Below are 13246 nucleotides of genomic sequence, written 5' to 3' on the forward strand. Positions count from 1 at the left end.
GCCACACGCAGCGATGCGTGCTGGCCAGTGGGAGACCAACGATCAAAAAAATTTCCAGGGCTTTCCACAACAATCAGCGATACCTGGCAGGGGGCCGGTTGCTGATAGGTGTGACACACAGCGATCTCGCTGGTGAGATCGCTGTCGCGTCACAAAACTTGTGACTCAGCAGCGATCTCGCTAGCGAGATCGCTGTGTGTGATTGGGGCTTATAGCTGAACAAGAAGTCATGGAAGTGATAATAAGTACACCACTGTGCCCTGATGTCAACATCATCAAGTCTGTGTGGGATAACATGAAGAGACAGAAAGCTTTGCACAAGACTACATTCACGGAAGATGTACGGTGAGTTGTATGTTTGACACATTAATCCTGCCAAGTTCCTCCCAAACTTTATGCAGTATACTAAAATAGATGATTTGATGCTGTTTTGGTGGCAAAAGGTGGTCACTGGTCATACCAAATATTGATTTGATTGATATTTCTTTTTTCCTTCACTATGCATTTTCTTAATTGCTACAAGCAAACTATGAACACTTCTACTTTGAAAGCATTCTTACTTGCAGCATTTTTCACACTTGCCTAAACCTTTGTACTGGTTTGTATTTCTTTAAATTGCTATTTTTTATATATATTATGAGCTTTTTATATATATTATGACTAGGGCTATGTTCACACATTGTGTTTTTGCTGTGTTTTTTCCTGCAGGCAAAGTATGCTATTTTGACAGTAAAGAAGTTCATTACAAAAATCAGGTTTTGTTGAGCTTTTGCTGCCTTTCCCGCTACGTTATTGTTTTTTATTGTCTGTTGTGCGTGTTGATGAAGTTTAGTCCCCTAAAAAAACATGATGCAGCTTCCTTAGGTTATTGCACCAAAAATACAGCAAAACCTGCAGTTACCCATTGTTTTCTATGGGTGAAAAAATGCAGCAAAAATGCTGAAAGGAGTGACATGCTGCAGTTTTTAAAAAACACAGTTTTCCAACTCAGTCAATGTGTGTTCTTGAGATTTCTGAAATCTAATAGCCTTTGCTGGTACTGTAAAATGTAGCTTAAAATTTGCATAAAAAATGCAAGGTGTGAACATAGCCTTTCATCTCCTGTCCTTTCAGGTAGAACTTTCTGTGGTCTTATCATACCAAGCAGGATTACAGCTGATAACACAATATATGATTTTTAGCTTCCCCTCCCTTCTCAATGAAGTTTACACACTTTAATACTAAACCTAGAGTCTGAGTCAGTCTTTTGCTGCTAATGTACAAGTGGATTCCCTGAAAGAACAGGAATTATGAATGTAAAAAGCCTCTATGGCCATTGTGAAAGCTGAAAGATTTGTCATTTTTAGAACAGATCATAACTTTGAAAAAAATCATTGCCAACATTAATAAAATAATATAGTTAACAAATAAACTAGTTATGTCATATGGCGTACTGTTATGTCTTATGTTAGGTGCCTGTCTTTCAAGCAGGCTCAGAAGCTGAAGCTACATTATTGCCTGCAGATGATGGCTGTTAGGCTGGGGTCACACTTTCAACTGCAATGCGAGAAAACTTGCGTCAATACCCGGCACTACCGCCGGCACTCCGGACCGGAGTGTGCATCTGTATGTAATTCTATGCAGCTGAGCGCTCCGGTCCCAAGTGCAGGCATCAGTGCCGGGTATTGATGCGAGTTTTCTCGCATTGCAGTTGAAAGTGTGACCCCGGCCTCATTCTGCTACCATCTGCCAAGAACAGCCGGGAGAGCAGCTGAGCTCTGCACACTACAATTAACTAAGACACAAAAACAGAACACAGTATGACAAACGTGCATAAATACTCTGCTGTAAAACATATGTAACTGTAAGTAGCAAGTGCTAGTAAAAGATGTTAACAAAACCAGGGTATTTTGTTGATACGTTTTTTTGCAAAAAAATGTACGCTAAGCCACTCCGCCGCGTCAAGGCATACCCTTCTCGGAGCAGTCCTATCTAATATATTTAAAAACCTGAACATGTGAATAATACCTTCATGAGCAGGGTTTAGAAAGGTGCTGCCCGGTATGGGCTCGCTGGGCAAAATGGCTTTTTATGCATGTCCCAAAGGACAAACTCCTTTGGGACATGCATAAAAAGCCATTTTGCCCAGCGAGCCCATACCGGGCAGCACCTTTCTGAACCCTGCTCATGAAGGTATTATTCACATGTTCAGGTTTTTAAATATATTAGATAGGACTGCTCCGAGAAGGGTATGCCTTGACGCGGCGGAGTGGCTTAGCGTACATTTTTTTGCAAAAAAACGTATCAACAAAATACCCTGGTTTTGTTAACATCTTTTACTAGCACTTGCTACTTACAGTTACATATGTTTTACAGCAGAGTATTTATGCACGTTTGTCATACTGTGTTCTGTTTTTGTGTCTTAGTTCTTGGGTGGTGTGAACAGGGTCTTATGACCCGTTCAGTTTTTGTGCATGTGTCATGTGTTCTGAACACTACAATTAACTAATTAAATGCCACTGTCAATCTGACAGTGGGAATTATTGCGCACAGCCCGGTAGATGTGCCATTCCATTTGCACAGCCCCCAGAGATATAATAGCAGGGTGCTTATAGGCTGCCAAATGGAAATGCTATGCATTTCAGAATCTGGTGACACATTCAAACTTTGTACATTATTTTATGATTTTTTTCCCATTTTTTCACCACTTAAACTAAAAAAAAAAGTTTGGCATCAACATAATCATCTTACTGACCTGGAGAATCATATTTACAGGTTATTTTTTTTATTTAGCACATGATGAAGGCCATAAACACAAAAAACGATAGTGGAATTTTGCTGCACTTGGAATTTTTTTTCCCATGTTCAAGTATGCTGAATGATAAAACTAAGGAAGTAATTGAAAACTACAACTCATCCCACAAAAAACAAGCCCTTATATGGCTATGAGGATGGATGAAAAAATCAAAAAGTCATGGCTCTTGGAACACGGGGAGGATAAAAAAGAATAATTGCACGGTTGGCAAGTGGTAAAACAAACAGTCTATTTCTGATGACACATTCCCTTGAAATCATTGAAGTAAATGTAAGATTTTTATTTCTTCAATGAGTCATTGCAATTTCTCTGTGTACAATATTCACAACTGCAAGTTTCTTCCTACTTTGAGTGTCAAGGAGGTGATATTTATCATCCAGATTTTAAAACTTTGCATACTAGTATACAGCGCTGATACGTCTTTGTATATTTATTATCTATGTAGGTTTTCGGCCATGGAAAGGCTAATGGAGAACCAACATGGGCTTTGCTGCTGACAGCTTGCATCTGTGAGATTGGCATCCTTATAGCATCTTTGGATGAAGTTGCTCCAATTCTTTCTATGTATGTTTATTATACATTAGTTTTTTTATATGATACATTTTCAACATATAGTATATCTCAGATAATTTTCTTTTATTTCCATCACTCTAACTTTGGCATTTTTCTGTGACTCCTAACTTTCTAGTTCCTGTCTTTTCTTCTTCTTTACTGTAACTGCAGGTTTTTCTTGATGTGTTACATGTTTGTTAACTTGGCCTGCGCAGTTCAGACATTGCTCAGGACTCCCAACTGGAGGCCTCGCTTCAAATATTATCATTGGTGAGTGTGAAGGCCTTGAAAGGATAAGACATGGAGTAGTTGGCTTGATACAATCCCCATATCGGAGAAATCTATATTATAATGATTTGCTCAAAATAAAAGACAGTTCTTTAGATTAGCTTGCATGAATTTTTATTCAAAAAATGTAATGTACCTGTTATTAGTTCTCCTTACAGTTGTCTCAAAAAGCTGTCTCCCCCTATTCAACAATTAAGGTTTAGCTCTGGGGGGGCAGTGGAGGTACTTTTTCTTATTAAAAATATCCAGCTCATGTATGCAGAAATATTTACAGGCGTTTCAACACCTTGGGTGAAAAAAATCCATCCCGTAATTTAAATGAGATGTCCTCAGACTATTATACATACCAATAATTTACATTGAAAACACCACCTCTCCACCAAGTGACCATTTTTCTACAACATTTTGGGTGGTTGTCTTCAAGTTTTCACTGTACCTCAAATTAAACACGTATCTGTAGACAACTGTTGGGAACAAGGACCTCCTAGGCCTGTTTAAAGGTACTCTGTCAGCACAGGATGACTGTTCAAACTAAGTTCCGCTGCTTGGTGCTTCATGGCGGGGCCAATCATTTAAATACTTTCCCACCCTCTTGTTTTCCATTTTTCTCCATCCTGCCCCGCTTCCTTGATTGACAGCTCTGGCTTCATACGACCAGGGAAGGGTGGAGATTGTTTTCCATCTAGCAGGTGGGAAGGTGTATATAAATGATTGGCCCCTCCATGAAGCACCGAGCGCCATGCTTGGTTTGAGCAGTTGTCCTGCGCTGATAAAGTCCCTTTAAAAATGATTTTATCAAGCTAGTCAGTAATCTACTCTGTACTGGAACAAGAACCTCAAAATAGCTATAGATGGATATCTGGTTTGGCTCTTTCTGGAAGAAAGCTAATTTGCATACAAATGGGGGAACAGTTATTTTTCTGAGAGTATGTGAGCAGAAGAATGGGTAACCTATTACAGAAGAAAAATTAACACAAAAACCTGATTTGAACACGAGGTAGTTTTCTTATGCTGACTTCCCTTTAAACATTTAGCAAGGTGGAAGCCAGGAGAGCCACCAGCTAGAAAGCTGAATTTTAGGGGAAGCTGTTTTTTGTCTCTGGATACATGTGTCTCTAGATAAGCTTGTTTTAAGGCATTGTTCCTTACAATACTAATAAACATACTGTGTCTCCTTTGCAGGACACTTTCATTCCTTGGAATGAGCCTTTGTCTGTCTTTGATGTTTCTCTGCTCTTGGTATTATGCTCTTGTAGCCATGCTGATTGCTGGTCTTATCTACAAATATATTGAGTACCGTGGGTGAGTATAAATAAAACGCTAATCCAAAAACATAGCTGATCGTAAAGTAGACTACTTTTTTGTAATGGTCACTTATATTTCCATTATTATATTTTTAGTTACTGCGAAATAGGTTTTACGCCATGGACATTATAATTGAATAGGCCGAGGTCAAACATTCTAAGTCATTGCTTTTACATTAATTTCTTGGGGAACTTTGCTTTTAGAGATTGTTAGTGAAAAGTGGCCGACATGCTGCACCAAAACTACATGTGCTCAATAATAATCTAATACACCAAAGGATAATGAATATTTTTTTATAGGCTTCTTACAATACTTTTTATAATACTTTTGCAGTTGGTTAGCCGTTAAGACATTTTACGTACAATATTATGTTTTATTCTCTATTTAAAGAGGACCTTTGAGGTGGACACATGATGTGATAGTGGCTGTACAATAGAATAAAACATCTTTGTTTTCAATTTTTCTTCTCCACAGTGGAGATATTAACAAGCAAAGTATTTGGCACATAATGAGTTAATGTTCCTTAAGTCTAAGTGGGAGTTATCAGAGAGTTTTCATTGGGACATGCACTACTTCTCTGTATGAGTTGCTATCTTATAACAACCACTTGGACTTAACAAAAGTTAACTCAATATGTACCGAATACTTTCATTGCCAGTGTTTCCGAAACAGAGAGGCGAAATAAAAAAAAAAAGCTTTATTCCACTCTGCAGCGACTATTACAGCATGTGTCCACTTCAACATGAAAAATTTGTTGAAAGGTCTTCTTTTGGAATATTTGATATCAGGATAAAAACCATTTCTCTAAATTAACTTGCTATATAGCACATTAGTTGTACTTTATAGAATGTCTCTGTTAATAGACTAAATTAAGTAGTATTCCATAATTTACTGTACCAAATTTCTAAATATACAGGGCTGAGAAGGAGTGGGGGGATGGTATTCGTGGACTGTCACTCAGTGCTGCTCGATATGCTCTCCTAAGATTGGAGGAAGGCCCACCACATACCAAAAATTGGAGGTATGTATATGAATTATTAGTCATATCTTAAGTAATATATAGCTCTCTCCTCTATTTTATTTGGGAATTGAGTTTGTCTTTTCTTTTTTTCAGACCTCAGTTGCTTGTTCTAGTCCGAGTGGATCAGGACCAAAATGTTGTTCATCCTCAGCTTCTTTCTTTAACCTCTCAATTAAAAGCAGGTAAAGGACTTACCATTGTAGGCTCTGTGTTGGAAGGGACATATTTGGAAAACCATCCTCAATCTCAACGTGCTGAAGAGGTGAGTACAATGCATTTTTTTTCCACTGCAGAGTAAAAGATTTTCTTAAGATTTAGATTTCATATCTTTTCAATTTTATTTCAGTCTATACACAGGCTTATGGAAGCTGAAAAGGTGAAAGGTTTCTGCCAGGTAGTTATTTCCTCCAATATTCGAGATGGAATTTCTCATTTAATTCAGTCTAGTGGCCTTGGAGGGCTGCAGCATAACACTGTCCTTGTGGGATGGCCACGTAATTGGAAAAAGAAGGAGGACCACCAGACATGGAGAGATTTCATTGGTACTACCTCTTGTTTTAAATATATTCGCTACATTCTCGTTACAAATTGGAGTAATATTTACTTAATCTCTAAATGTTAACTACCCGTTATACCGTTTCATTTTCTATAATTGCAGAACTTGTGAGGGAAACTACTGCTGCACATTTGGCTTTAATTGCCACCAAAAATGTGTCAATGTTCCCTGGAAACCAGGAAAGATTTTCTGAAGGCAATATTGATGTTTGGTGGGTTGTCCATGATGGTGGTATGCTGATGCTCTTGCCATTCCTTCTGCGTCACCACAAGGTAATCAATTGGGAACGTTTATACTATAAGCATATTTAAAAGTTTGGTGAATCATTGTAAAAACCCATGTGCTTTTATTATATTACTCTTTAATCAAGCCATGTATCAGCATGTTATTTTTAGACAAGACATTCACCTTACATTTATGCTGTAATCAAATGTAATTGCATAATTATTACCCATAACTGACAGGTTCACAAAGAATCTTCCAGAATGTAGCAACTGAATCGGTTGCAACTGGCAAAATATATTTTTCTGTTAGATTCAATGAATCTTCCCACATTGAATTTAATATTTATCTTCCATAAATTAAGGGGGAGAAAATACACTGATAACATATATGTAAAAACAATTCTGAAAACAATGCAATCAAGACATGCTAATTTACAAATTACAAAAAATTGTTTTTGGTTTCGAAACAAATTAAATAGAGATTTTTGAATTTTAGGATATAATATTATGATTTCCAAATATGTAATGGAAAACAGAACATAGGCTTGTTTTAATGCATTAGAGCTAATTTTAAGAACACTTTTTACAGGAATATTAACTCTGTCCTTAGGGAAATTTAGTAAGAAGTAAGTAGAGATACTTTAGGCCGTGCTTCCTGTAACAATTTGGAAATTACTTTTTCAAAGCAAAGAAAAAAAACAAGCCAAAAAAAACTTGTCCAATTCTTACTCAAGGCATTTTTCAACTAAAGATGTTTATTTGTGGATTTATCTTTTTTGGTCCGTTGGATCGGGATTTCCAGTTATCTGAATCAGTCACTCTTGCATGTGTTTGTCCAGTTGAACTTTTTTTTGTTTTCCAGCTTCAAATATTTATTTTGTTCTTTCCCAAATTTGCTTGTAAGGACAACATCACAAAGTTGTCTAGGGCAAATGACTGTTGCAAATGGAACCGGTTTGTGGAGCATGATATTTATTTGAACCTGGTAACTGAGGATGTGTTTCCTGCCAAATATGAATACATCCTCTCCTGTGGTTGAGTATATGGAGTTACTAATCCTTTTTCTGTGCTGAGTAGATCCAGTTTTCGGTTTTCTCCCAAGACAGTAGCAGATAGTCTTGTAGGTGCAACTTAAGTTTCCATTTTGCAGACACATAAAATATCAAGACTCATTAGATAACCATCTTATTTTAGGCATTTTTAATAGATAGATCTTTATCTATTACAATAACAATTTACTTGCTTCATTCAATGATATAAAGAGTTAACTATACAATTGACTTTTTTCATTAAAAAAATAAGAACCTTGACGATATGGATATTGAAAATAGGGCTTTTCAGTTGCATCAATAATAAACTGAAAGTAGGGAACTTTGCACTTGTTCGTATTCAGTCCAGATAATATGAAACAATCTCACAGTCAGTAAATATGAATGTAACCAAGATAGCTTTTAAATAACATCAAACATATAATTGCCATTCATCATTGTCTACTAAGGTTTGGAGGAGATGTACAATGCGGATTTTCACAGTGGCGCAAATGGACGACAACAGTATCCAGATGAAAAAGGATTTAACCACTTTCTTATACCACCTAAGAATTAATGCAGAAGTTGAAGTAGTAGAAATGGTAAGTTACCAAGACTGAATCAAAACAACCCTGAGGATAGGGAAAAAAGAGAACGCCGTGACAATCTAAGTGCAGTAGAAACTAGGTGTAAATTGCACGCTTATATAATTGCACTCACCAAGTCAAAGGTGAAAATGAAGCATTGAAACGGGATCCGACAGGAATCCAAGGGGAACAGTCTGCAGCTCGGCCAACTGGGCATATGGAAAAGGCCCTCAGACATCTGTGGTAAAACAATAGATAGCACGGAAAATCCCAGTATGTAGCCAGCGTTCCCTTAGATATTCTCATATATGTTATACATAAATATCTGCTTTATTGAGGTAATAAAAAAATTACAGGACAACGGTGTTTTGACTCCTACACCCTGAAGTCTTCTTCAGGTCAATAAAAAGAAATAATATGATCCTGGTATCACTGTTAGGAGGGGTCGCACAATTAAAAATCTAATAGCTCCCAGTAATGTTCCCAGAAAAAATGGGGGTTATGACCCTATGACATAAATAAAAAATGCAGGAGTATACAAATGCAGATTAAAAAATTGCTGCACCTGCACCATTATTCAGCACGAAGAAAAAACAATAACATCTAACAGTATAGGAGATAAATTTATGTTAAAGCAACACTTAACCCGTGAAAGCACTTTTGTGATTTATGTAGTCATCTGTTCGTGCGGCCTACAATTTGTCGGCAGCAGGACCCAAACGCTACGTGCTAGAGTGAATGGACATCGCCACAACACTAAAGTCGGCTTAGTCCTACACAGTTTATCTAGACATCTGTTAATTAAACATCAAAAAAAGTTTAATATTATGGTGATTCCTGTAGAACAAGTTCCTGAAATTTTTTTGCCATTAATCAAAAGTTCAAGTGGAAAAAAGAGCTTTTTAGATATAATATCTTATTCAAGAAAATTCGCTTTATCCTACTGGACTGATCATTCACTCTTAATTCACTGGTAAAATGTCAGCTCACTGAGGTACGAGTGAAAGTTGCAGTTCATGTACGTCAATGGAGGAAAGAAGAAGTATGAGAGAGAAGGTAGAGGCAGACATTATGCTGCAGGTTCACCTAAAATGCCAGTTACACTTTAAAGAATAAAAATAGATTTTACTTAAGAAATCAAAACTGTTTCAGATTATATAATTTACAGTTGTACTTTCATTTTTTCTTAACATTATTATATTGCATTGTAGCATGACAGTGATATTTCAGCATACACATACGAAAAGACTCTAGTGATGGAACAGCGATCTCAAATTTTGAAGCAAATGCATTTGACAAAAACAGAAAGGGAAAGGGAGGTAAATATTCAATATGTTCTCTTTTTAAAAATCTTAATTGCATGCAATCTTGGAATATGCAGACACATAATCTCAGTCCGAAAGGCAATATCAAGTACTTGAAGCCTTAAAAACGTTTCTTTTTTTAAAGCAACCATGTTTTTCAAATTTATTAAAGCTAAGAATTGGTCTACATTAATTTACATTCTTTTCTGTATAGATTCAAAGCATTACAGATGAATCACGTGGTTCAATAAGACGCAAAAACCCAACAAATTCACGACTATATCTAAGCGTTCCAGAAGAGCAAGTAGGAGATTGTGAAGAAAAGCTTGAGGAAGAGGTAATATTGGAATTAATTTTTTAGACACATAAAATGTCCCATTTTTAAATTGCTGCCTGAGTATTCATTTAAATTCAGGAAAAACTAATTCATGATGAAAATGCAACAAGTACACCACAATCTCCGCCAGAGGAACCAGACACTACTCAAGAAAAGGAGCACCTTACCTGGACAAAGGATAAGTTTACAGCAGACAAAAATAAAAGCAAAAGTCCTAGCACTCCAGAAGGGATAAGAGACTTTTTCAACATGAAACCGTAAGTAGATTTTATATACATAAAAAAGATGAAGGTCTTCAGTAGGCAAAAATGGATTAGTACACATTCTCTTTAGTGCTACAGCTCTTACACAGACTTCAATGGCTCTGCAGTGACAGATTACAAATGTTTAGCAGTTGAATGTACTGTATTAGCCCTGTGGCCTCACCTACTTTATGTATGCTTGTATGTACTGTGTAATTTATAATAGCAACGGTACAGAGCCGCATCCTAAATATATTATATATCATTCCTCATAGGTGTCACTCTGTTTGGACAAAATAGAATCAATCGCTGATGTATACACCAAGAATTGTGGAAACCACAGTAAAAAATTGCGACCATAGATCCATAATAATAAAATTATTTCTCTTTATTAAATTGTAAATAGGACAGGACAAAAAATGGGGAACTGTGCAAGGAACAATCAAAAAGTGCAATAGTATAAGTGCTCATACAAGCAGGACCCGCCCCAGTCAGCCTGAACCATCATATACCAAGATAGATGCATATATTTCCTGTGTTAATGCTCCATATGAGGAGCATTATATATCTTGCATAAAAAGGGAAACAATGCCCATCAGCTATCACACAGGATAAATCTGTGCACTATCACAAAAGAAGGTAACTAGAGGGGTTAACAAATAAACAATACTACCCTCGGGCCATATAAACCATATCTTACATATATAGAAAGACGGAGGATGGTGCAGCAAACAATGCCCGAATTGCACCGGCAGGCAATTACCCGCCCTAAGAAAATAAGGACCCAAATCGTTACCTTAATGAGGCTCCAGGATGACCGGGCGGACCGCTCGTTCCCCGACGCGCGTTTCGGAGCGATAAGCTCCTTCCTCAGGGGGCTCGTCGGGGAACGAGCGGTCCGCCCGGTCATCCTGGAGCCTCATTAAGGTAACGATTTGGGTCCTTATTTTCTTAGGGCGGGTAATTGCCTGCCGGTGCAATTCGGGCATTGTTTGCTGCACCATCCTCCGTCTTTCTATATATGTAAGATATGGTTTATATGGCCCGAGGGTAGTATTGTTTATTTGTTAACCCCTCTAGTTACCTTCTTTTGTGATAGTGCACAGATTTATCCTGTGTGATAGCTGATGGGCATTGTTTCCCTTTTTATGCAAGATATATAATGCTCCTCATATGGAGCATTAACACAGGAAATATATGCATCTATCTTGGTATATGATGGTTCAGGCTGACTGGGGCGGGTCCTGCTTGTATGAGCACTTATACTATTGCACTTTTTGATTGTTCCTTGCACAGTTCCCCATTTTTTGTCCTGTCCTATTTACAATTTAATAAAGAGAAATAATTTTATTATTATGGATCTATGGTCGCAATTTTTTACTGTGGTTTCCACAATTCTTGTTGTATGTACTGTGACATAGCGATCACTAAGCGGGTGAGGGTCCACTCCCTTGGCAGTGATATTCAAAACATACAGCAACCGTTTCTTCGAAATAAGTCCAGATCTGGTTTATTACGTCATCATAAACCACTGTAGACCATGTAAACATCACAGATCTGAGAAAAACAGTCCATTCTCAACTGCAGTTGTCCGCACAGTACAGTAACTGACCCCCGTCCGTGCACACAGTTCCCCATGCTCTGGGTTACCTGCTTAGCAGCATTGCAGGCTTCACAGGCTGGCTTCACATGGGTCCTGTCTGTAGTCCAGACCTTCAGTACTCCCTGGACTCTCAGTAGCTCCAGTCTTTCACATGGCCATCTCCTCCATGTGGTGCAAACGGGAAACACATATAGGACCTTCCTGTCATCACAGGAGCACACCCCCTGGGAGGTGTGTGGTTAACCAGTCCCACCCATCACTTCTGGTTAACCCCTAAATCCAGCCCTTTGCTAAAATACAGGTTTGTGGGACTACAAAACCCAGCAACCTGTCCTGGATTCAGAAGGTTACAAATTATGAAGAGACACAAAGTCTCATGACACAGGATACCACCTTAGCTTTTACAGTGAGTATTGACTTATGGGCGAGGTAAAAACATCAGTTTCACTTCGCCTCTGTGAACTGCCTGTCTAGTTCTTGCCCCCAAACTTCATGGTACATGAAGGTGAGGCGGAATAAAGGAACATGTGTTAAACAATAGTTGATTATAGTAAAAAATAAGACAAGTGAACATGGTGTGGTATTGGAGAAAGAATTGAGGTGAGTGATAGCAGGGTTAAGTCTGAGATTACATAGAAAAAAATGCAGGGGTTGGGGACAGACTGTCATTAAAATAGAGTGACATGTACAATCTGCAGGTAAGAAAAGGTTATCTGTGATTGAGGCTAGTAGGCCTCTTAGATGAGGAACTTTCACCCACAGAAGGACATAACGCCCAAAGGATTATAGTAGTTGTTAATAAGGGTATACAGATTAGCATTATATCATTATTTTATCATTCATTGGTATATATATTTCATTAATCTGCACAAGTTTTCTAATGCTGCAAGGTCATGTCACTTTTACAGTTTATGATCCATGTTGAGCTGCAAGTTTGCTTCTGCATTATATTGCCCCTCCATTGTCTTAAGCTAGTTGATTGATTGTTAACACGTTAAATTAGTGATAGATGTTAGAACAAACCTTCCTACATATTTTGACAGCGCTAAGGAGAAGGCATTTGTGCTGATTTTTTCCAAGCGCCATATTTTTCAAAGTGTCAAACATAGCCAATGGATAGGGCAGGAGACAATCAAGCCATGCAAGATGTTCAAAGAAACTTATTACCAGGTCATTTGCATTGAAAAATGTATTCACTGTATGTACAGTACTTGTACAATTTATGTTCTAGCTGCTGCAATTACTCACATTCATCGCCCTTTCACACTCCATCCATATCAGCATCTCTCTCCTCTGTAAAGCTCTCACACTTTTCACAATCTTAAACCGCACAGATCCATTCACTCACACCATACAACACAATGGACACTCTGATAAATCACTTAACCATCTGCTCACTCTATTC

The 13246-nt window shown here is 37.7% G+C and overlaps 1 protein-coding gene across 1 annotated transcript in view; it reads left to right on the forward strand.

Moving 5' to 3' along the window:
- SLC12A5 (solute carrier family 12 member 5) overlaps positions 1 to 13246 on the forward strand; it is a 156067-nt gene that overhangs the window by 105593 nt on the left and 37228 nt on the right. Inside the window, exons 13-23 of the mRNA XM_073559358.1 lie at positions 3240 to 3358; positions 3518 to 3616; positions 4817 to 4936; positions 5856 to 5960; positions 6054 to 6222; positions 6307 to 6502; positions 6619 to 6788; positions 8239 to 8370; positions 9567 to 9674; positions 9874 to 9996; positions 10075 to 10253. Of these exons, the coding sequence (XP_073415459.1) occupies positions 3240 to 3358; positions 3518 to 3616; positions 4817 to 4936; positions 5856 to 5960; positions 6054 to 6222; positions 6307 to 6502; positions 6619 to 6788; positions 8239 to 8370; positions 9567 to 9674; positions 9874 to 9996; positions 10075 to 10253 (1520 nt within the window). The remainder of the gene's footprint in view (positions 1 to 3239; positions 3359 to 3517; positions 3617 to 4816; positions 4937 to 5855; positions 5961 to 6053; positions 6223 to 6306; positions 6503 to 6618; positions 6789 to 8238; positions 8371 to 9566; positions 9675 to 9873; positions 9997 to 10074; positions 10254 to 13246) is intronic.

Source organism: Dendrobates tinctorius, unplaced genomic scaffold (genome assembly GCF_039654945.1).
Source record: "Dendrobates tinctorius isolate UK_male_01 unplaced genomic scaffold, ASM3965494v1 ptg000270l, whole genome shotgun sequence".
Lineage (NCBI taxonomy): Eukaryota > Metazoa > Chordata > Amphibia > Anura > Dendrobatidae > Dendrobates > Dendrobates tinctorius.